The following is a 21058-nucleotide window of genomic DNA, read 5'->3' on the forward strand; positions in this document are numbered from 1 at the left end:
CATGAAAGGGAAGTGTTTTTCTTCCCAGTTGGATATGTAACACATCTGCATACGCCTCCTGAAACTGCAGCACCTGTTGGTGATGAGCAATCACAGTTTAAAATGCGTTAAACACTAACCCAACCCTACTGCGCTATTCAGACCATTACAGGCTTAGTTTAGATTTCTGGAAGATCCTGGGCATCTGTCAAAATGAGGTACTACAAATATGAATTTAATTAAATGGAAGTTATGTAGATTTTGATTTTCAATGTTTTTCAGGGTGCTGTGGATGTCCTACTTTCTGTTTGAACTTGCTGCCTGTGGACCTATGTTGAGTATGTTTTCAGAAGTATTTGATTTGCATTACATGTGTATTGTTGTTGTTGTTATATTATCATTATTAATAATAATAATAATATCTTTTTAATTTCTAGACTATGGCCCCAATTCTGCTAGTCCAAGTTTTGTGCACGGCTACCAGGTAGTTAACCCTCACTACCAGAATGGTCAAGAGCAATATGTTTCATCTGTTGTGCCTTCCCCTGAGGATTCTAGCCAAGTGGATTGGTGGGCTGCCCCTGTCAATCCTGAATCAGCCCCTGTTGCAAACCAGCTTCCACAGAAGTTCTTCAGTGATGTGTTTGATTTGTATCCTGTCTACAGTGTCCGCAGTCGCTCCAGATATCAGAACGGGAGATCTGTGTATGCTCAGTCCCGTTATGTCCCAGAAAGGCCAAGACCCTGGCCTGTACCCTTTCCTGGATTCCTTCTTCTGCCTGGGCCTTATCCTGCCCTGCAGCCTCAAGATTTTGGTCAATCAGCACCCCAACCTGGTGCACCCCAGCCTGCTGCACCCTATCCTGTATACACACCACTCCAATGGGGTTTCCCAGCTTCTGATGAGAAAGGCAAACGGTAGTCACAGTAACTGCTTAAATCTTTAAACTTTTCTTTTCTGTTGCAGTATGGATGTATTATGAAATAAACATTTTACTTCAATACCTTTGGACTTTTATGCTTCCCCCCCCCCTCTCTGTAGTCTAGACAGAATCCTCATCTCAATGAACCACTAAAGTTTAAGACGAGCTACTGCTTAATAGCAGGTTAGGCATTTGTCAAAAGGAAACTTTTACTGATTTTTAATTTGGGTGAAACCCTAATACTGTACATTGAACTCGACTGCAGTAAAATTATTTTTGTAACATGTTCACTGACACGTCCCTCCGCCGTGACCCTGTTGTATTGGAAAGCGCAAATACCAGATTATGGGCTCAGTTCAGAGATGTTTTGGAGGCGACGTTTCCTACATTCCAACGGTACCATGAATGCAGCTTTACCCAATCAAAATGCGACGTTCTCTGACGTATATTTCGGGCGCTGTTTCGCATGTTGATTTTTGGTTTCCGACTGTTTTAAGCTTTAGCTATTAAAAGCTTTATCGATTGGTATAAAGTTTAGTTTTGTATTATGAAATGACTGCGGCTTTGTTTTCAGCCATAAATATTGTCACTAAACCTGCTGGTGAGTGTTTTGTAATTGTTAATAATGGGTATTCATCAGTGAACGGTTCTCGTTTTTATTTTTTTTATCATTTTTTTTCTCCCCTGTTTTATTTATGTTATAACAAAGACAACTACGTCCATGTCCAGATGCATTCCATCATTTTAACTAGATATTTTACAAGACCGTAAACAGCCTACATGCTCTGACAATGCCAAGCTGCAGTTTTTTAGGGTTCTTAATATAATGTAGCCCTAAAGTAGATGGCTTGTAGACCGCAACAAAAATATGTGACAGAATTGTCGAACAATATGCACATTAAGATACAAGTGAATACAGCACGACAAACAGTCCTTTCATCAAATGTTCAGTTTGTTGTCTTAATCCAGTTATTTCCAATTTCTGTAGAATCTGTTGGTAATGCCCTGACATCCCGGGAGGAGGTGCTGCTCTCTGCTCTCCAGGTCAACAGGAGGTGTCTTCTGCAACACTTGGACTCTGATCCAGGTTTTGCTGAGGTTCAGAGGCTCAGAGACCAGGTTATCGCTGAGGCTGATTGGTTTTCCAGTGCTGTAGATAATGACCCCATTTGGGCCTATGTTCAGGAGTGTCTTCTTTTGCTGCTTGCCCTCACACGGCATCTCTCACTGGAGTTGGATTTGTTCAAACAAACCCCTCAACCAGTCAACATAGTGCGCACCCCTGAGTCTGCACCACCATTACCCCCTGATGTCCTTAGCGTGACCCAGCAGAAGACACTCACCACTGCTCTTCAGTTTGTCGTCTCCTTGGGTGTCTGTCCGTACCTGGCCCCAGGAGTGGGGGTTCCTCTGGTCCATCGGTCTGCATTTGGAGCAGTGGTGGAAAAACTGATCCAGAATGGGACAAATAAAATACTTGGAGATCAGCACCTTCTGACCATCACAAATGTCTTGTTGAAGATGACAGTGCTGTCTTCTCTGGCTACACTTGTCTTCACTCAACACCTGGGAGATTTACTGGCTGCACTGTGTCAACTCGGATACCAGCCTCCCAAAAAAGAATGGGAGACATTTGAAGAAGGCAAGGTAATGTCCAAATTAGTGACTTTAATTAAATGTTTTTCAATTATGTATCTGAATGAACTTTAGACTAATTTCTACCCAAAATAGACATGGTATACTCTTTTTGAAAGTATATTGGTTTAGAAAATTTGGCCCATATTTTATGGTCAGATTTACATTTTATAGACAGTAATAATCAAAAACACTTTTTATTCCAACAGGAGCTGAGTGCTGACAAGCGAAAGATGTGTCGTGACAATCTCAAAAGCCTTCTTGGAAAAGTCTATCAGCCAATTGTCATTAAAGAGTTGCTAATACTTCAAGGTCCCAAGGTTAGGAATTAGTTAAGTTAGGAAAGTGTGTAATGTAACGGTTTCAAGTAGTCATTAAACTCTAATCTTTTTTCACATTTGTATTCTAGTCTGTTCCTGTGGGGAGCTCCGGTGGCAGGGAGGCTCAGGGGCGCACTCCAGCCTGGCTCAGGCGTCTTTGTGGTCAGTTGCTGTCAGAGCGCCTAATGCAGCCTCATGGAGTCCAGGCTGTAGTGAGGGCCATTCTGGAGGGAACAGGTCAGGAAATGACTTCCAGTTATCTATCAATCAATATTACTTTCTTTGTAAATTCAAGCACATTAATCAGTTAAATAAAATACCAATAGAAAAGCTCAGTTACACAAGTTGAAGTCTAAAATAGAATCTAAAATAAAATAGAGGCCATGTTTATTTATCTGCAAAATGTAGACAATCTTATATTTCAGGGGCAGAGTCTGACTGGAGGAAGTGTGATAGTGTGGCCAAAATCCTGGTGACATGTCCTCAACAGTCTACATCAACAGATAGCTACTACAAACAAGTGTGCCCTCAGGTTAGCCTTATATACTACTTGCCTCCACCTAACTTCCCATTATAACTAGTTTGCATTATGTTGGTATAAAGTATATAGCAATTTGTCTTCTTTGCTAACATGTTAAATCACCATCAGTTAAAACAAATGCTTTGTGTTGTATAGATTCTGGACATGCTACATTTCAAAGACAAGCTGACAGCTCAACAGTTTCAGCGAGTAGCAACTACAGCACTGCTTGCTCTGATGCAGGAGAAGAGCCCCTTTGCTCAACAGTACCTATTAGCTCCTATGCTTGCACCTCTGCATCGATGTATCACTCCATCAAGTCAGTAACGCCATAAAAATTTCTATTGCTGTGTACCACTGCAACTGATCAATCTCAAAAGCATTTGCAAATTAGTTTGAATGTATTTATGCATCCTCTTTTTCAATTCATGACAATTTATAGCTAATGACTGAATATTATGCTTTTTATATTATGCTATTACACTTTTATTTTTCCACGTACATGACATTTAAACATCTTTTGGCTCCTTGTCTCTTTATTTTTTAGTGCATTAACAGTGTATTCATAAGACTTGATCTGCGTTTTTAGACCCAGACCTGTCTCAAGATGCTGTGGAGGAGTGGGAGATAACACAATGTGTAGATGATTTGTTCAAAGTGAGAAGTGGTTTTCCTCTCGTCTTTATCATTTTTTTCTTGACATCATGGTACTTTCTGTCTTAATGTGCTGTCCTGTGTGTTTTAGATCTGTGTGGTGGGGAACCATACTTTAGCTCCTCTCCTCACAGCTTTACAAGAAGTGCTGCCTGTTATCTTTACTCTTTTCTGTTTTACTAAGCAAAATGTGTCACATCTACGGTAATGTTTTCCCAAATATTTATTTAGATGAAAGGCTTAAAAAATAAACTAGACATGATCAGTTGTTCATATTTCTCCCCACAGTGGTCCCTGTCAAGAGGTTATACTGTGGTACCTGAGCCAGTCTGAAAAGCCTGCATCTCTGTCTGCCCTGAGGCAAATGTCAGGTCTGAAACAACCAGAATACCAAGTGGCACCAGGATTTCAGTTTTGTCCAGGCACTGATGGAGGAGTGAGACTCAGATCAAGGAACAACTGCAGGTGACTTAAACTACTTTTACCTTGGTCTGTTTTGTATGTTTTATGATATAAATTATAGGTCTCCTGTTTATCAGCGATGAAGACGATGTTCTGTATGAGAAGTTGTCCGAGGAGCAGTGGAGACTGGAGTGTCTAAATGAAGTTCTGGCACAGCTCAAAGACAATGACCTGCCTGGAGACTTCTTCTTGGACCTGCTGCAGGTATACAAACTCGAAATATGTGACAAAGGGTCTCTGAATAGAGTGCAGCCTCAGCTACATATTATCTTTTGACATTTTTAGTGACTATGTTTGTAAAATTTTATATATATATATAATTATTATTATTTTGTGTTTTTCTAACAAACCTCTATCAACTGTGACACAAAAAGGAAGTTTTTGTTGAAGCCCCTCAGGAGTCATGTGTTTCCTTGTAGGACCTCACGTGTTGGGCTGCTGAAGCTGATGAAGAGCCGCACCAGGACCTGTCAGAGATGACTTTATTGGAGGTGGAGCAGAGAGTGCTGTCCCGTACTGAGCGGCAGGCCCAGAAGGTGGCTCTGCTGCAAGTTCTGGCTGTAATGGTTGAGTGTCTGCCCCATAATTTATTGTTGAGGAAACCCACACAGGTCAGTCTCATCAGCCCTTCCTACTTTCTTTTCGAACGTCTGTATAAAGTATTTTAAAAGCCTGTATACAATAAAACCCTTGGCCGTTGAGGCAAGAAATTATACTACAAAAGATGTGCCCTAAAATGTCCTTAATTGTACTCAATAACATAAGTCGACATCTTTCTTCTCTGTCTGTGTAATTCTTCAGTTGTCCAGGTCTGATCCCTTGTAAAAGAAAAATCTAAAATCTGTCAAATGGCTAAAAAGTTGTAGGAGTGAAGACATTCCGCTGGATAAGCAGCAAAATGTCTTCACTCATACAATTTTTTGTCCAGTAATCTGTGGTTAAACTTGTGCTTATTGACTAGTCTTTTTACAATAGAGTATCCTATATATCCTGCTCATCAGTTTTATTTTTGGGTCATAAAAGAGACCAAACAGTGACAGGACCTGTCATTTCCACTAGGGGTCACCTTTCTCTTGTTTTTTGAAGTCAGACTCACTCCAGTATTATAACTCACGTGCTGCTCCAACAGGAGCTGTAAAACAAGCAGGGCACATTGAATTGTGTTATATAAACAGCTGTCTTTTAATTGGAGACAATTAGGATGTTGACACAACCTATATTTTAACACTTTACACTACTTTACTAGTACTAATATGGAAATGTTTTGAGACATTGATAAGATTAGTTCTTAACACAGACCTCTTGTTGACCATGTCCGTTTAAGGGCTTTGTAGAAAAAAATGAAAGCTCAAAGATAACGAACAAATCAGCTTCACACAGTACTCGTACAAGAGCCTGGAAAGGAATTGCTTTTTTAGACCCTTACTGATAATGTTTATCAACATTATTTAGCTTCTTTTTTTTTTTTTTATTAATAGTTTAATTCAGAATAATGTTAACACATTTATTAGTTAATTAATTAAAAAGAATACTGCCACAATAATTAAGTGAGTTTAGTGATTTATTTAAAAATAAATAACTTACCACTGCCAAACAGTAATGAATGATAATTATAGTTTAACAGTTGAATGAAGGGCACTAATCTTTTTATTGTGTAATTCTCATTTGTTTATTATCCTTTAGTGTGTCAATAGTCATTTTATTTTTCTATCTAAGGTGGTGGAGTTCATACTGTCTTTGCTCCAGAGAGCCTGTGTAGGCCTCATTGATGAGCCCAGCTCCAGATGTTATAATCCAGTGGAGAGTCAGACACTGACCATGGGAATGGGTCTGGTGGCGACTCTCCTCTCTGTTCCTCAGGTACAACTAACTATTGTAAGGTAATCCAATGATTTTGGAGGGGTGGGGGGGTAGAGATTACAGGAAATTATGTTTGATACAAAATAGCCTATTTCTCTTCAAGATTACAATTAACAATTTCCTCTCACTTGTACTCGCTTGTAATCACTTATGTTTGAATCCTGTGTCAGTGGTTCTGTGTGGAATGCCAGCCCTCTGCTACCTCCCTGGCACAGCCACTGTCTGTGAGCTGGAGCCTCACACTGGTCTGTGCACAAATGCTCCAGACAATAGTCCAGTTTAAAACTTTTGTCGATACACCTAGATGTAAGTGTTATGTTGCTTTTTCAGCTGATCATTTGCGAGAAATGTGCCACGCATTGCTGTGGTAAACTTGCGCCATTTAATCTATAGATGTGTTATTTCATCAGCTGTTTTGCTCATAACATTTGCAAACATGAGGTGGATTGTCAAAAAATTGACTAAAAGCTTATGTGGTGTAGAACATCTTTATGGCCTCTAAACTGTTCCTGGAGTCTTTGATTTGGCTCTATGTGCTGTTACAATTAAGACGCACAAGTGGACTCTGAGGCTGCAACAGGCAGACGCACACAAGCGAATGAGAGGCAGGAGAGAGACAAAGGGACCGGAGCGCCAGCGAAATTCTTTTAGGCTATACTATTATTAGCTTTAAAACTGCTGTCTTCAAGGGGCAAATATTAAACCAAAAATATGTATTGATCACGAAGGCACTGCCAAAGGGGCAGGTGCTTGTGCACCACCTCTGCCCTATCTGTGCACATCTCTGATGCAGCCTAATGCATTCAAGTTGTTGTTAAGATATACAGTCTTCATAATATAAAACACTCACTATAGTGACTTTCATAGAACTCTGAAGATCTAGACATCTATATTTTACTCATTCAACACAATGCAAAATATCGGCTGCCTGTGAACAAATGCGTGTATCCTTTGCTGGGCATTTTAATTCTGTAGTGTTCATTCAAACTCTATTCTATTTTCTAAGACCAATAAAAACTTTTTTTTAAAACCAATAAATATTTTCAGGTGAGCTCAGAGGACTATCATTCCATGTCCCGTCTGCTGTCACCACTGGACACGCTGTCTCAGCTTCATTCAGAGGTCTTCATTCAAGAGTTAGCCTCAAACCTCAAAGCTGTGATTGCCACACATGGCGCCTATAAGCCAGATGACCTCTCCACGTTCACTGCTCACTCATCCCTAAACTCCGATACAGTGCAAACAAAGCAGACTCTAAAGACCACCAATAAGACTAAAACCACTTCCACTACAAATGGTTCATCGAGTCATCCTAAGGTTCCCCTTAAGCAGCCAGCTACATCTGAGAACACCAATGAAAGTATTAACTTTCCAGGGAAGCCTCTTTCTGATTGGATCTTGGAGGCTTGCGATCCAGATGTACCAACAAAAGCATTTGCACTGAGAGGGCTTACCCAACTGGTGCAAAGGAAGGATCCTGAGATGGTTCAGGCCCAAGATAAAATCCTTGTGGTAAGTTTGGTATTCATTTGCTCTCTGTGTAAATTTTTTGTTTTCTGTGCTTTGTTTTATATATAGAGAGGGACTTTCATTGCTTTATGCTTCTTGTACAAAATGCTGTTTCTGCATGTTTTGTTTGTACAATAATTTAAGTCACATTGTATCACGTAGTCTTATAGTGGGTCTTTTAGGTCATTCTTTGAAAACATTTATATTTAATTAGGCTCTAGTCTCTCCAGTGCTTCAGTTGGCTCTATGATCCCACGGGACTTGTTAGAGGCTACAAGCCAGAACGGATAATGATTCATTGAGAATTCCCTTTGATGGGAGTTCTACCTTGGTTAACCTTGGGAACTGACATAAAAAAAATCCATCTAGCAGTGACTTCTTGGCCCTCTGTAGGGGTCCCATAGACCACCTGGGGCAAATATCTGGATTATTCCTTTTGATAATATGGTTTAATAAAGTATACTGTGTGCAATAGTATGGCCTGAATGAAAGCTATAACAATATATGCCAATTTTAACATATTGTTACCTTGCCTAATATCTTTATTTTTGACATATATACACGATATATGAATTCAGGTTAATTTTAATTGTGTGTCCCTCCTTAGCTCTTTTTAGAAAATTTGAAGCATGAAGACTCATTTGTTTACCTCTCAGCCATTCAAGGTATTTCTTTCATTCACTAGATTATTCGACACTAAGTGACATCATGCACAATTGGATAGAGTGTTTATTGCTGTGCAGAAATATAGCAAAATCTGTCTTTAATACAATTTAGTAAGTGTTCTTTCTGCGCACTATAGGTTTGGCTGCTTTGGCTGACTTATTTCCTCAGAGGATCCTGGAGCAGCTGCTACAGGACTTCCAAGGATGGCCCTCTCTGCCCACATCGAACAAGCACCTCTCCTTAGAAACACGGCTCAAAATTGGAGAGGTTCTAATGAGAGCCACCAGGGCCATGGGTGAGCTGCTCTGTTCTCAAATATATCCATTAAAAAAATATTGAAATCACTAAAAAAAATAATAAAAAAAAAAATGAGACAATGTTTTAACATCTTTTAAACTCCCTGGTTACATTGGTTTCCTGTTTGGTTGACTCACTGATGAATAAGTTAATAACTGGCAGTAAAGTGGCCTGACCATTTAAGACCTGATGAACTTATCAAACAAAAACTAGGGATCAAAAGATTGAGTTTTATGGATAAAAAACTGGGCATATTGCAGCTGCATCTGTTTTTGCAGGTGGTGTACACTGATATGCTGATGTAGTCTTGACTATGTTGCAAATGCCTTTAATGCAGTTTTATTCTTGGTCTTGCATACCTCTCATAGCTATCAATATTGTGGACAGTGGGCACATTTTTATGTACCGTACTTAAATTTCAGTGGTAAATTGTGTTCACTCTTTAGGAGAGTTGGCACCACACCTTGGTCGCCCTTTGTTGGGGGTCTTTCTACGGAGTACCAAAGACCCAGACCACAGTGTAAGGGTCAGCAGCCTGTCCAACCTGGGAGAGCTGTGTGAGAGACTAGACTACGCACTGGGACCATTGGCTCAGGAGGTGAACATCAGCTGTCAATTAACTTTATTTTGCTTATAATAAATAAATGAATTATATTTCTACAGTATTTATTACAGGTACATGAGAAAATGTCTCCTTATTTACAATGTTAAATATTGAGTCTATACCCAAATGATGTATTTGTTGTCCCTTGTCCCTCACATGGCTGACCACACACTAGTCGATGCATGTGTTCTGAGCTCAGCAGTGAAGTGAAGCTGACTCTGGGGTTTTCTGACAAAGGAACACGTCAAATCAATCCAGTTTTCTTTGCTCTTGACCCTGACAGCTCAGCACCTGTCTGACGGTGCTGATAAAGACTGAGAAAGAAGCAGAGGTGAGGAGGGCTGCGGTTCACGTGATCACTCAGCTATTGAAAGGCCTTAGCGACAAAACCACACAGGTACTTCAACAGTTAAATACAAAATTAACAAGGGTCTAAATGACCACTTAGTTTCATACTTCTTAAAAAAATGCAAATGATGCAAATTCATGTATAGGTCTGTGCTGGCCTGATCATTCATAATCCATTATGGGAGCTGCTTCATTTTGTTTGCTACCCTTCGATAAACATTGGGCCAAAAGTTCAAGTGTCAAAGTGGACCTCTGTGTGTCTCCATAGCCCAAGAATGTTCCTCCTGCCTCTGCACCCTCCCTGTGGTCTCCCAAATATAATGAAGGACAGGACATTGTGACTGCTCTTGTAATCTACTCATCACTGCATTTACTCAATAGAGTTTCTCACATGAAGCATAGGAAAGACTTGTGCTTTGTGTAGTTTGATGTTTTCTTTATAAATGATTTAAATCCATGTGGAAGCTTGCTAAAGTTAAGCAAATTAATGTAACCACTTTTGTACCTCTGATTTTTTTTTTTAACATATTTAAACCTCAGATTTTTTTTTTACATATTTAAACCTTCCTTATATATGGTGTTCTACTTTGTTTATATTGAGTCATCACTGCTCTGTTAGGCATGTGTGGTTTCAAGACACCAGAACCAGAACTAAGGAATATAATAAACAATGATGATAGCTTCTTAGTTAGGCAAAGTTACAGTCAATAACACCTGCAATGCTATATATGCACTATGTCACTTTAATACTCTACTTTGAAACAAGCAGGCAGTAACGTCTCCATATAGATAAGCAGGTGGTGGGCCCTCCACCAGAAAGGTTACTAGTACTTAAACACAATCTACGCACCTCTTTTCACAACCCCTACAGGGGAGACCAATAACGGCATTTATTTCCTTTAAACTAAAATTAAATAAGAACTGATCCAAATGTGTCATCCAGCTGTTATCTCTTTGAGACCGTCTGGGCCAACTATGACCAGCAAATAGTCTCATTACATCAATTTTTAGGTCAAATTAGGATATTGGCTGAATCAATATTTGGAAGCCAATATCTGATAAAGCAAATTTTTCAACATCAGCTCCAATATCCAATACAAGTATTGGTGCATCCATACACTGAATTCACTTTTGCCATTATATCAAAGTCTGCTCAGCTGCTTGTGCTGGGACCTGTCATTAGTGGAACAGCTGGAGCAGGGGTGCACTGGACCAGCTGCAGGGCCTTAATGACACATTAAGTCACACAGTCACATGGGAACAGAAGGGCCAGGGGTGCAGCTTGGACAGCCTAATTAACTTAACAGGACTACTGGCTTTTCCCGCAAAGCTGTGTTAGTTTACAAAGCCAAATAAAAAGCTGCAAGTTCTGGAGACTGAGTTATGGGCATCAGTCCATGAGTGCACAGGTAAATGTACTTTCTTTCTGTGCAATGACTCGGCCTACTGGTGCTGTAGTGTGGTATATTAATCATTCACAATAGATGGGCTTGTTGTCAGTTTACATTGTACAAGATTAATTTATTGAATTTTTGTCAGAATTCACAATGTAGATGAATGAAATCAAATGTTGTTGGCATGTTTCCAATGGTTAGTAACTCTGCCCTCTGTTGCAGGTTCTTGCTGATGTGCTGTTGGACCTGTATCGGGCCCTGAAGTGGGTGGTTCGCTCAGACCCAGACAATGTTGCAGTGCTTCATGCTCAAATCGCCCTCGAGGAACTGGACGATGCTATGAGAAAATTCATCTTTCCTGAGCAGAAGCTGGAAAAGAAGATTATTGTCCTCCCATAAACTTTGAACTTTTATAAACCATCAAAACTTCTAGAAATGCATGCATGTCCAACAATTTATTTATTGAATTTACAATGATTTTTGTTGGAAAAAACCAAAACATACAGACATACATTTATTTACTATATTAAACTTACCAATTTTTAATAAATAATTTCTATTCCAGACTATGCATCCTCGACAACTGCTACTACATTTTTCATTCACAAAGAGTCATAAAGGCATCATATTGGCCCTGTAAAACAAAGTAAAAAAAAAAGAATATTTACAGAATCTTAAAAATAAAATATTAAAAAAGAAGTCTAGTTCTAATGGTGTATTTGCCAACTTACCATCCCTATTGATTTGCAATATTTGTTTTAGGGGTTATGGGTAAAACATAATGACAAGAGTGCCCTTTTCTAAACAGCTAGGGCTTAAATCATGTCAGATGTAGCAGTGAGGATGGGTTCACTGGCTCAGAGCATTCTTTCTTTTGTGGTTTTTCAAGGCTTGTTCATGTTGACAGTGTATGAGCCATGACCTTCTCCATCTCTGGTCCTGGGAGAACATTCAGAAGGCAAACAGCCACACCAGAGCAGTGTTTGCAGTGCCGCCCCCGACCACCATTGTCAAAGCTGCCCTGTAGTTGACTCTTAAAATGTAGGCACATGTAGGTCATAATCATCTTTATCTCTGGGTCAATCTTAACATAAACGTAATTACAATATAAAGCTGATACCTTTTATATAAGGTACTGTTAGTTGCTATAAGTTAATGCTGTGAAATGATGTAAAATACTAAAAGCCATTTTTTTCAGTAGTAGTTCAACACATCAATAGTAGTTCAACAAATCATTTTACAAAGTCTTTTTTTTAGCGCTGAGGGTGATATGTCAAAAAGATTAATCTTTTTTTAAATTGAGAAACCCTTGAGTTTGGTTCCATAATTTAATTGCTAATTAAAACTTAATAGAAATAAGAAAGAAGAAATATATTTAGTGCTATTTAACTCAATACCTGAACTCGTCTCCAAACCACATGCTTTTAGTGTCGGGGGGTTGGTTGTTGACCTGTAAATTTAAACACTGCCAAGCTGATCATTGATGCCTTGAAATAATTGGATTTCTGTTAAAATTTGATTACTTGCACATTTCCTGACGACTGTTGACCATTTTGGGTATAGAGTCAATGTGTGAAGCACCAGCAAAACTCATTTAACATTCACAGTATGTTTGGCTCAATGTTTTATTAATAAAACTTATTATTATTCTCTGAACAGGCTAAAAGGGTGCAGCATGCTCCAGTCCCTGAAGACAGTCAGGTCCTTTGCAGGGTCTCTGACCTTCAGCACCTCAAATGCACCAAAAATCAACTGACACTGCAATCAGCAGCTACTATTTCTTCTAATAAATTATAACACAAACTTGAAAATCAAAACCAGTATGAGCTATGAGGCACTATTTAGTAACTTTAAACCATAATGTGCAGTGCATAATGTTGTTTTATAATGCAAGTTGATTGATGTAATATATTTTTTTATTTAAAAAAAAACCCATCATTTTAAGATAATAATACTGCCATTAGTAATGAAAAATAGATGTAATAATGTAATCATTCTTCCATGACTGACAGTCTGTGCCCTTTTCCCCTGTGAACCCAAATAGCGGTCTCTGGCCATGATTTATATTCTGGCACTGCCATGTGCAGGGTACAGGGCTTATCTGCTCCTCCAAAGGAAGTTCAAGCTACAGTGGGCTCTGCCTGAGCAATCTACTCTAATGAAATATGTTTGTGTGTCTGGCAGCCTGCAATAAATTGTAAGCGGCATGCAGCAGTTTGTCCCGGGCTGGCAGCCGGCTGTGCTCCTGAACCTGCAGCGCGTCAGCAGCTCCGCGCAGAGGAGGGGTGGATAAATAAAGCCATAAAGGATGCTTTGAGTCTAGCTGAGGTGGAGAGGGGGCTCATTCAAACAGGCCCCTGGCTGTTGGACGCTGCAATGCAGAGGACGCGGGGTGCTGCCGGCAGAGGAGGGGGTGTGGTGGGATAGCAGAGCAGCGCACGTACCCCAGCCCCTCTCCTGTGGCTCTGAGGGTCTTGCTGCAGCATGGAGAGCCCAGGAGGGCTCAGAGCACACCTAGCAGAGCTGTAGCATCAGGCTGAGCAGTGCCCTATGGGACAGTGCTGGAGGTGGGGGCTCATTCATGTCCCTTGACAGTGCCGGGAGACAGGGGAGGAGCAGGGGCCGGCCTTCACACACAGACAGGAGTGTGAGTGCTGGAGGGGGGTATTTTGGGATGTGGGATCTCCTGAAACCAGTACTGGAATAAAGATGTAGTGTACACTGCTGCTGTAGGAGGGACAGAACAAGGAGAGAGCTGTGCTGCCAGAGGAGAGCAGAGGGCAGGACGTCCCGGCTTCAGCCACCGAGCCGGACCACTGAGAACGGGGGGGCCAGCGCACAGGGTCCATCGGTTCAGGAAGGTAAGATTTCTTTAATTGTTTAAGGTCAAAACAATCAAATTGCGCATTCAATATTATATATTTTCCAAAGAGTTAGATTGCATAAAGGATTAAGAGCATAATGTTATCTCTAACCAGGCTGGTTCTATAATAAACTTTTTTTTTATTGTGTTGAATTTTATCTGATAAAATGTGTTTCTCTGTGGTTCCTTCAACATGGTCAATTTGCTCATATTGGTTCGTCAGACTTGACCTATACATTTGTGCTTACGTTACTGGAATTGGACTGTTGACTGCCTTCAGACATGGACCAGTGATGTCCTGTTTTAGAAGCTTTATTCATTAAGAGCAAATATTAATTTAATAAAGTGAGATATACAGAGTAGGTGTCTTGTATAGGCAGCACGGAGACTTCAGTGTGGACTGAAGCAGGAGCCAAAGGCTATTTTTGTGTCAGTGACTTTTATATTGGTTTCACAGGGATAATATTGTATTTTGTCCATGACCTCCTTTTTGGTCTGAAACAAGCAGCGTTGTCATAGTCTGAGAGCATTGTAGCTGTGTCCAAAGAAAACTGTGTTGGCTGTTTGGTTTTCCATGGCATCAGTGCTGGGTCTGGCACCGGTGCCTCAAACACAAATGGTCACACCTCACTCAGTTCAAGTCCAACTACTCCGCAGCAAACACTTGGAGAGTTGGATACTTTTGTGGGCAGACACCCCATTTCCTTGATGATGTCATAGTCCTGTGTGTAACTGAAAGTTTATCCTGTCCACTGGAGCCAAATCCCTCTAGTGGTGGTTTAGATCTACCCACTTTTAGTAGTACAGTAAAGTACAGTAACTGGCCAATTATGCTATACTTCAATTATAAATATTGAGAATCTTGTAATATTTACATTTTTAGAAGCAGAGCTTAAAAACTATTGTAAATGTATTTCTTGGCTTCAAGGTTATTTTGAATTGTCCTATTAGCAAACAAACAAACAAACAAACAAACAAACCCATCTCTGTATTCTCTATGAAAAGGTGGGTTGCTATCACTGTCTATTAGAAAAGAACAGCACTGTATGAAATGTATTTATAAGGGACTAGTTCAGAAACAGCCAGAACACTTCACCCGCTTGTTAGTCATTGATAAAGGAAAGAGGGCTTTTTTTGCTGATTTACTTTTACAGAAAAATGGAATACACTCCAAGAAAAAGCAAAACTGAATACTTTGGTGACACAATCGCAATTTAATAATCTGGTAACAAACTTTTATACACATACATGCACCTGTTTTGAATGTTCTATGTGGACTTGTATACTTGATTGTTTGTTTATTTGTTTGTTTTTTTGTTTGTATTGTATTTTAAACAGGGCGCACATGAAAAAGAGGAGCTCAAGTACTATCATTGGGTTCCCCTGAATAAAGATAGCTGTGTCCATTTGTCCGATATGTTACAGCATCTCAGAATATTGCACATTTTAGGTTATTTTGAATTGTTCTATTGGCAAATAATGACCTCGTACAGTTTTTGTAGTGCTAATCTTGATATAACACTTGTGACCATTGACATCTGTGTGGAGTCAGGCAGTTACGAGCTCTGATTGATCACTACTGCAGTTTTTGTACTGTACAGCTCACCTCTGCTACTCCCAAGCCTTAAAAAAGTTAGGTAGGAATCTTCAGTAATTTTTGTTTTACTTTTATTTTTATTTTAATATAATTACAAATTTACCACTCAATTATGAGTACTTTCTTGAATTGATTTTCTTTCCTTCAGTTCTTTGCCATTTTATCACAGAACTTATGAACGTTTATCTTATTATTTGCTGATTTGTAAATAGCAGCAGCTTAACTGTAGCCGACACCGCTAATGCAGGCCTGGACGCAGTGAGACTGAAGTAGAGGACGGAGGGAAATTTTATGAATGAAAGGACAGGATTGTTCCTATCTCTGCAGTACTTAAACCTAGTCTTCAATTAGAGCTATTACCTAGAGTGGCTGAGGGGAAGTGCCAGAGGGACTGATGGAGCCAGGATTACTGCTATGTTGTGAGAAATCTTAATTCTTCCACTTTTATTTGTATTTATTTTTTCTTATTATAACCAAATACAAAGTAAATGTCTCTTAATAATTTTACTTACAAAATGTTGATCATTTTGTTAATTTGGTTCAATTTATAATATAAACAAATGTATGGCCCAATTAAAGTATAGTCCTACCTTTATGATGGCCTTCACAGCATATGAACCCTAGTCATGTCATGTGTCTTTGAAAATAATTTTGCCATTCATTCTTATGTTCCACATTGCCACTTAACAACATACAATTTTGCTAATATGCGATACAATACATAAGCAGTTAATACCATACTTTTTTTTTCTTACTCGATGGAAACATTTGACCAGTATTTTCTCCTGTATATATATGTACTTTCACCATGAGGTGTTTCAGGCCAGTTTTACATGAGCAAAACAGGAAATAACACTCAAATGGAGGTGTACAGACTCCCTTTATGTCATCACAGAACAGAATAAATAAAATGGCTTTCATCTACAACATATGTAATGCATATATAAACCTCCACTAATAATGTATTATACAGTCATAGTTTTATTTTCCAAGATTTATCAAGATTTTAGCAATTGGCAATTGGCAATATGAAGATTTTGACAATTTGGCGATGGCATTTTCATTCCATAAAAAAATCAAAATTTCAATGTTATGTGTCTCCTCAGATGCCCTCTCGCTGCAGAAATGCGGTGAACATTGTGGTCACCACTCTGTTTGCAGCAGTGGTTCTGTTCACCATCCTGCTGGCCTATGTCACAGGTTTGTTTTTCAATTTCAAATACATTTCTTAGCATGATGGCATATGTTACATTTTATCACATTCATTTGAAAAAGTATAATACATTTTCAAAAATTACTGTTGTTTTCTGTTTTCTATTAGAGATATAGAAAAAATAATCTCTCTTAAATTCATTCTTTTTCATAATGTTTTTTGGTTGTTTTGTAAAGGATATCAGTTCATCCACACTGAGCAGCATCACCTGTCTTTCGGCCTGTATGGCGCTTTCCTGTCCCTGCACCTTCTCCTGCAGAGCCTGTTTGCGTTCCTGGAGCATCGGCACATGAGAGCCCCGGCTCGCCCCCAGCACCTGCGCCGCACAGTGGCCCTGTGCATCGCTGCCTACCAGGAGGATCCCGACTACCTGAGAAAGTGCCTGCGCAGTATTCGCCGGATCTCCTTTCCTGGACTCAAGGTGGTGCTGGTGGTGGATGGAAACAAGCCTGAGGACCGTTACATGATGGACATTTTCCAGGAGGTGATGGGCGGGGTGGATCAGGCTGGGAGCATGGTGTGGAAAGGGAACTACCACAGCGATGGGAGTGGAGGAGCAGTGACAAACAAGAACACAGTGCACATGGAGGAAGCTGCAAGGGTGTCCCGGCTGGTCAGAGGCTGTCGCTTCTCTTGTGTCATGCAAGAGTGGGGCGGAAAGAGGGAGGTCATGTACACTGCATTCAAGGCCCTAGGAGACACTGTGGACTATGTGCAGGTATATATAACAGATACAGATTTATTTAATTATAATGGTTGTTAACAATTGTCATATACAGTACTCTTCGGGTGGTAGTTGCCCAGTTGGTTGAGATACTCGCCCATGAACTCAAAACTTGGTGATTTGAACTCAGCTATTTGCAAAGTTAAATTAAGTGGATTTGTTGCCACTTGAAATTGTGCATTTGAAGCTTCTGGGATGTATTTTTGTGTTCTTAAGCTTTTGGGTTATTGTCATGAAAGAAAGACCTGCCCGGTTCTGTTCATAATTCATGACTGATAAGGCAGGTGCCTGATCAATCATGAATCATTGTAAATCTTGACATCTCTTACAAAAGGACAACAGAGTGAATTCATTCTATTGATGTTGTTTATAATAGTACTTTTTGTCTGTGTGGGGCAGCTGTGTCCTTGCTGAGGGTTAGGTCACAGGAGTTGACCCTCTAAGCAGTGGGGGGTGGACAGCTGCAAGCTCTGTCAGTGGTCTCTCATTTACCTGACGGGTCTGTCCTTGTTTCAGGTGTGCGACTCGGACACAGTGCTGGACCCCGCCTGCACTATAGAGATGCTAAAAATAATGGAAGAAGACCCAATGGTGGGAGGGGTCGGCGGAGACGTACAGGTAAATGCTGCTTATTTGAAAGCCAAACCAGTCAGTCTTACATGAAATGTGAGGTCTAGTAGTAAATAGTTGTGGCTGTTAATGACATAAGACATAACATATCAACCAACATGAAGATTCACCGGCAGTAGTTAGTGTAATGTACTGTTTTAGGGGTACATTACATTAGTTACAGTACAACTGTAATTGTTGACTCCTCTGTTACAGATACTGAATAAGTACGACTCGTGGATCTCCTTTCTGAGCAGTGTGCGTTACTGGATGGCTTTCAACATTGAGCGTGCATGCCAGTCATACTTCGGCTGTGTGCAGTGTATCAGTGGTCCTTTGGGGATGTACCGAAACTCCTTACTTCAGCGCTTCCTGGAACCCTGGTACCATCAGACCTTCTTGGGTTCGAAATGCAGTTTCGGAGATGACCGCCATCTCACCAACCGGGTTTTGAGCTTTGGCTACAAAACAAAGTACACAGCTCGCTCACAGTGTCAGACTGAAACTCCAACACAGTACCTGCGCTGGCTCAACCAGCAAACCAGATGGAGCAAGTCGTACTTCCGTGAGTGGCTCTACAATGCCCTCTGGTTCCATAAGCACAGCCTCTGGATGACCTATGAGTCTGTGGTGACAGGATTCTTCCCTTTCTTTTTGGTGGCTACAGTGATCCACTTGTTTTATCGGGGAAGACTGTGGAACATTCTGCTCTTCCTGCTAACAGTGCAGCTGGTGGGCATGGTCAAAGCCACGTACGCCTGCTTTCTACGAGGCAGCTTGGTCATGATTTTCATGTCCCTCTACTCTCTTCTCTACATGTCCAGTCTGTTACCAGCTAAAATCTTTGCCTTGCTTACCATTAACAAGGCAGGTTGGGGCACTTCGGGGCGCAGGAAAATAGTGGTGAACCTGATTGGGGCTGTGCCTGTCACTGTATGGGCTCTGGTGCTGCTGGGGGGAGTAGTCTACACTATTTACTGTGAAACCCAGGAGCCCTTTAGTGAGACAGAGAAAGCCTTGTTGATATCAGGGACGGTATTATATGGCTGCTACTGGATTATTTTACTGGTCCTCTATTTGGCAATTGTAGCCAAGAGGTGTAACAAGAGAGAAGAGCAATATCAGCTGCCATACACAGAGGGATAAATCTGGTCTGGAGACCAGCAGACTCTAACAGCAGGGTCAGGTCTTGCAGTAGCAGGACTGAAGTCCCCTCTGTGAGCGGTTTATGTGGTGCTAAGAGATGAAGAGGAACAGGTCTCAGATCCGGGACAGGAATTGGGGCCAAACAGCACCCTTATTTACTTCATTGGTGCTTCACACACAGAGCCAAATTCAATGGCTATAAGTGGTTTATGCACAAGCTCTACCGAGCAGTATGACATTGTATAAAACTGTGATGAAATGGGACAGCATGGTCAAAGGAAACAGGATAAATCAGTGGAACTTAGCTTAGTATGAACAATCAGTCCTAAACTTCTGTCTCTACAGTTGGTTGTTTTATCAGGGCAGCTTGACTTAAGCTATATTCACTTTCAGTAAATGTACATTCGTTGCTTTGTTCCTGCATTGAATTTAAACACTTCAGTTTATGACAAGTCACCATATGTAGGTCTATTGCTTTAACTATAATTTGGCCTTCATTACTGCTCTGCATGTAAACGTCATTGACCAATCAGAATTTTTATTAACCTAACTTGCTGAAGTGGGACTAAACATCTCCACTCCTCACACAACCAAAATTTAAACAGAGTTGGTAAAAGTGGGCAAAGTTTGTAGGAATAACTAAACAGTACACATTGCCATTAAAACAACATGTAAACAATTTAGTCACAAAAGAGTCAAGTGTTCAGTCCCACTTTAAATTGTTTTTGATCTTAATTTCTCTTCCATTTTTAGATTACTTTTGTTGGATTCTCAATTTATTTTTATTATTGAATTGAGCAACGTTCAGAATTCATTTAATGTTATTTATTTATTTAGATATAAATTAATGAAAGTTGTTGTCAATGCACTGCAAAAATAGTACTTGTATGTCCATGTTGGTTGTAAATATTATCGGACCACTGCTCATAATGCTCTAAAGGTACTATACATCAATATTACATTGTTTTAACATGTAAAAATACAGCCTCAATGGCACCAATGGCAATGTGCCTCTATGAGATCAGGCTTTGAGATCAACATGGATCTCCACGCTTACATTAGCAGTATTTTAATGTGGCCACTGCCAAGTTCTGTCAAGTTTGAATAAAAACAGTTGTTACAGACAGCACCTGCCAGCATCAAAATTTTGAATATCATAGCTTAATATTATTCTACTTTTCAGTATTGCATTGATAATTGAGGTATTTTGTTGGTGCGTTTAGGTCTCAAACAAGCAGAAAGGTCTGTGAGTTCACAGCCATGATACTTAGTTTAGAGCGATAAATTGATTCATTACTGACTTGAATTCCACAAACATGGTAATTTCCATCTTCTGTTACATTCATTCTGGACATTTGCCGATCCAAACATTGGGTGCATACTATTGTGGACTTGCACAACTTTTGTTGCATCATGTTTTATGATTTGGACAGTCCAGCTTTTTGATCAGTTGTGGTGCTGAAACAATTAATGTGCATCATCATTTTGTCTGTTTTTACATATTGTCAATTTTATAAACAGAAAGGTGCCAAATCATGCTTTGTAGCAATACAAGATTTTTAAAGAACTGTTTATGTCCTTTTTCAAGTTAATCTATAATGAGTATAATAGAGTTTAATATGAAGTCTCTCATTATGTATATTATTGATTAGTGTAACATCAGGTTAAAGTTTGACTGTGATTCACTTAGCACAACCAAGGGGTGCAGAGACTATAACTTCAATAAGAGATCACC

At 39.9% G+C, this 21058-nt stretch overlaps 2 protein-coding genes across 2 annotated transcripts; both read left to right on the plus strand.

Moving 5' to 3' along the window:
- Window positions 1-1335: 1335 nt before the first annotated feature.
- tango6 (transport and golgi organization 6 homolog (Drosophila)) lies at window positions 1336-11847 on the plus strand. Its single transcript, XM_033968300.2, has 18 exons — window positions 1336-1503; window positions 1891-2549; window positions 2747-2857; window positions 2947-3094; window positions 3283-3389; window positions 3534-3696; window positions 3967-4034; window positions 4123-4235; window positions 4320-4496; window positions 4571-4697; window positions 4913-5104; window positions 6210-6353; window positions 7401-7865; window positions 8470-8527; window positions 8665-8823; window positions 9272-9423; window positions 9713-9826; window positions 11394-11847. The coding sequence occupies exons 1-18, from the start codon at window positions 1455-1457 to the stop codon at window positions 11568-11570; spliced, it is 3183 nt and encodes a 1060-aa protein (XP_033824191.1). The 5' UTR covers window positions 1336-1454; the 3' UTR covers window positions 11571-11847.
- A 2114-nt stretch (window positions 11848-13961) lies between these two features.
- On the plus strand, window positions 13962-20661 carry has3 (hyaluronan synthase 3). Its single transcript, XM_033968797.2, has 5 exons — window positions 13962-14032; window positions 16738-16831; window positions 17021-17562; window positions 18085-18186; window positions 18394-20661. Exons 2-5 carry the CDS (start codon window positions 16738-16740, stop codon window positions 19321-19323), a joined length of 1668 nt encoding a protein of 555 aa, XP_033824688.1. The 5' UTR covers window positions 13962-14032; the 3' UTR covers window positions 19324-20661.
- The last annotated feature ends 397 nt before the right edge of the window (window positions 20662-21058 follow it).

The sequence above is a fragment of the Periophthalmus magnuspinnatus genome, chromosome 6 (assembly GCF_009829125.3).
Source record: "Periophthalmus magnuspinnatus isolate fPerMag1 chromosome 6, fPerMag1.2.pri, whole genome shotgun sequence".
In the NCBI taxonomy this organism is placed as follows: Eukaryota; Metazoa; Chordata; class Actinopteri; order Gobiiformes; family Gobiidae; genus Periophthalmus; species Periophthalmus magnuspinnatus.

Bases quoted from the DNA above. Each gene is read 5' to 3' on its own strand.
- tango6 (XM_033968300.2), top strand. From the start codon at position 1,455: ATGACTGCGGCTTTGTTTTCAGCCATAAATATTGTCACTAAACCTGCT. The intron at 4,035-4,122 runs GTGAGAAGTGGT...TGTGTGTTTTAG, and splicing joins GTGTAGATGATTTGTTCAAA to ATCTGTGTGGTGGGGAACCA. The intron at 5,105-6,209 runs GTCAGTCTCATC...TTTCTATCTAAG, and splicing joins TGTTGAGGAAACCCACACAG to GTGGTGGAGTTCATACTGTC.
- has3 (XM_033968797.2), top strand. From the start codon at position 16,738: ATGCCCTCTCGCTGCAGAAATGCGGTGAACATTGTGGTCACCACTCTG. The intron at 17,563-18,084 runs GTATATATAACA...TCCTTGTTTCAG, and splicing joins ACACTGTGGACTATGTGCAG to GTGTGCGACTCGGACACAGT. The intron at 18,187-18,393 runs GTAAATGCTGCT...CCTCTGTTACAG, and splicing joins GGGTCGGCGGAGACGTACAG to ATACTGAATAAGTACGACTC.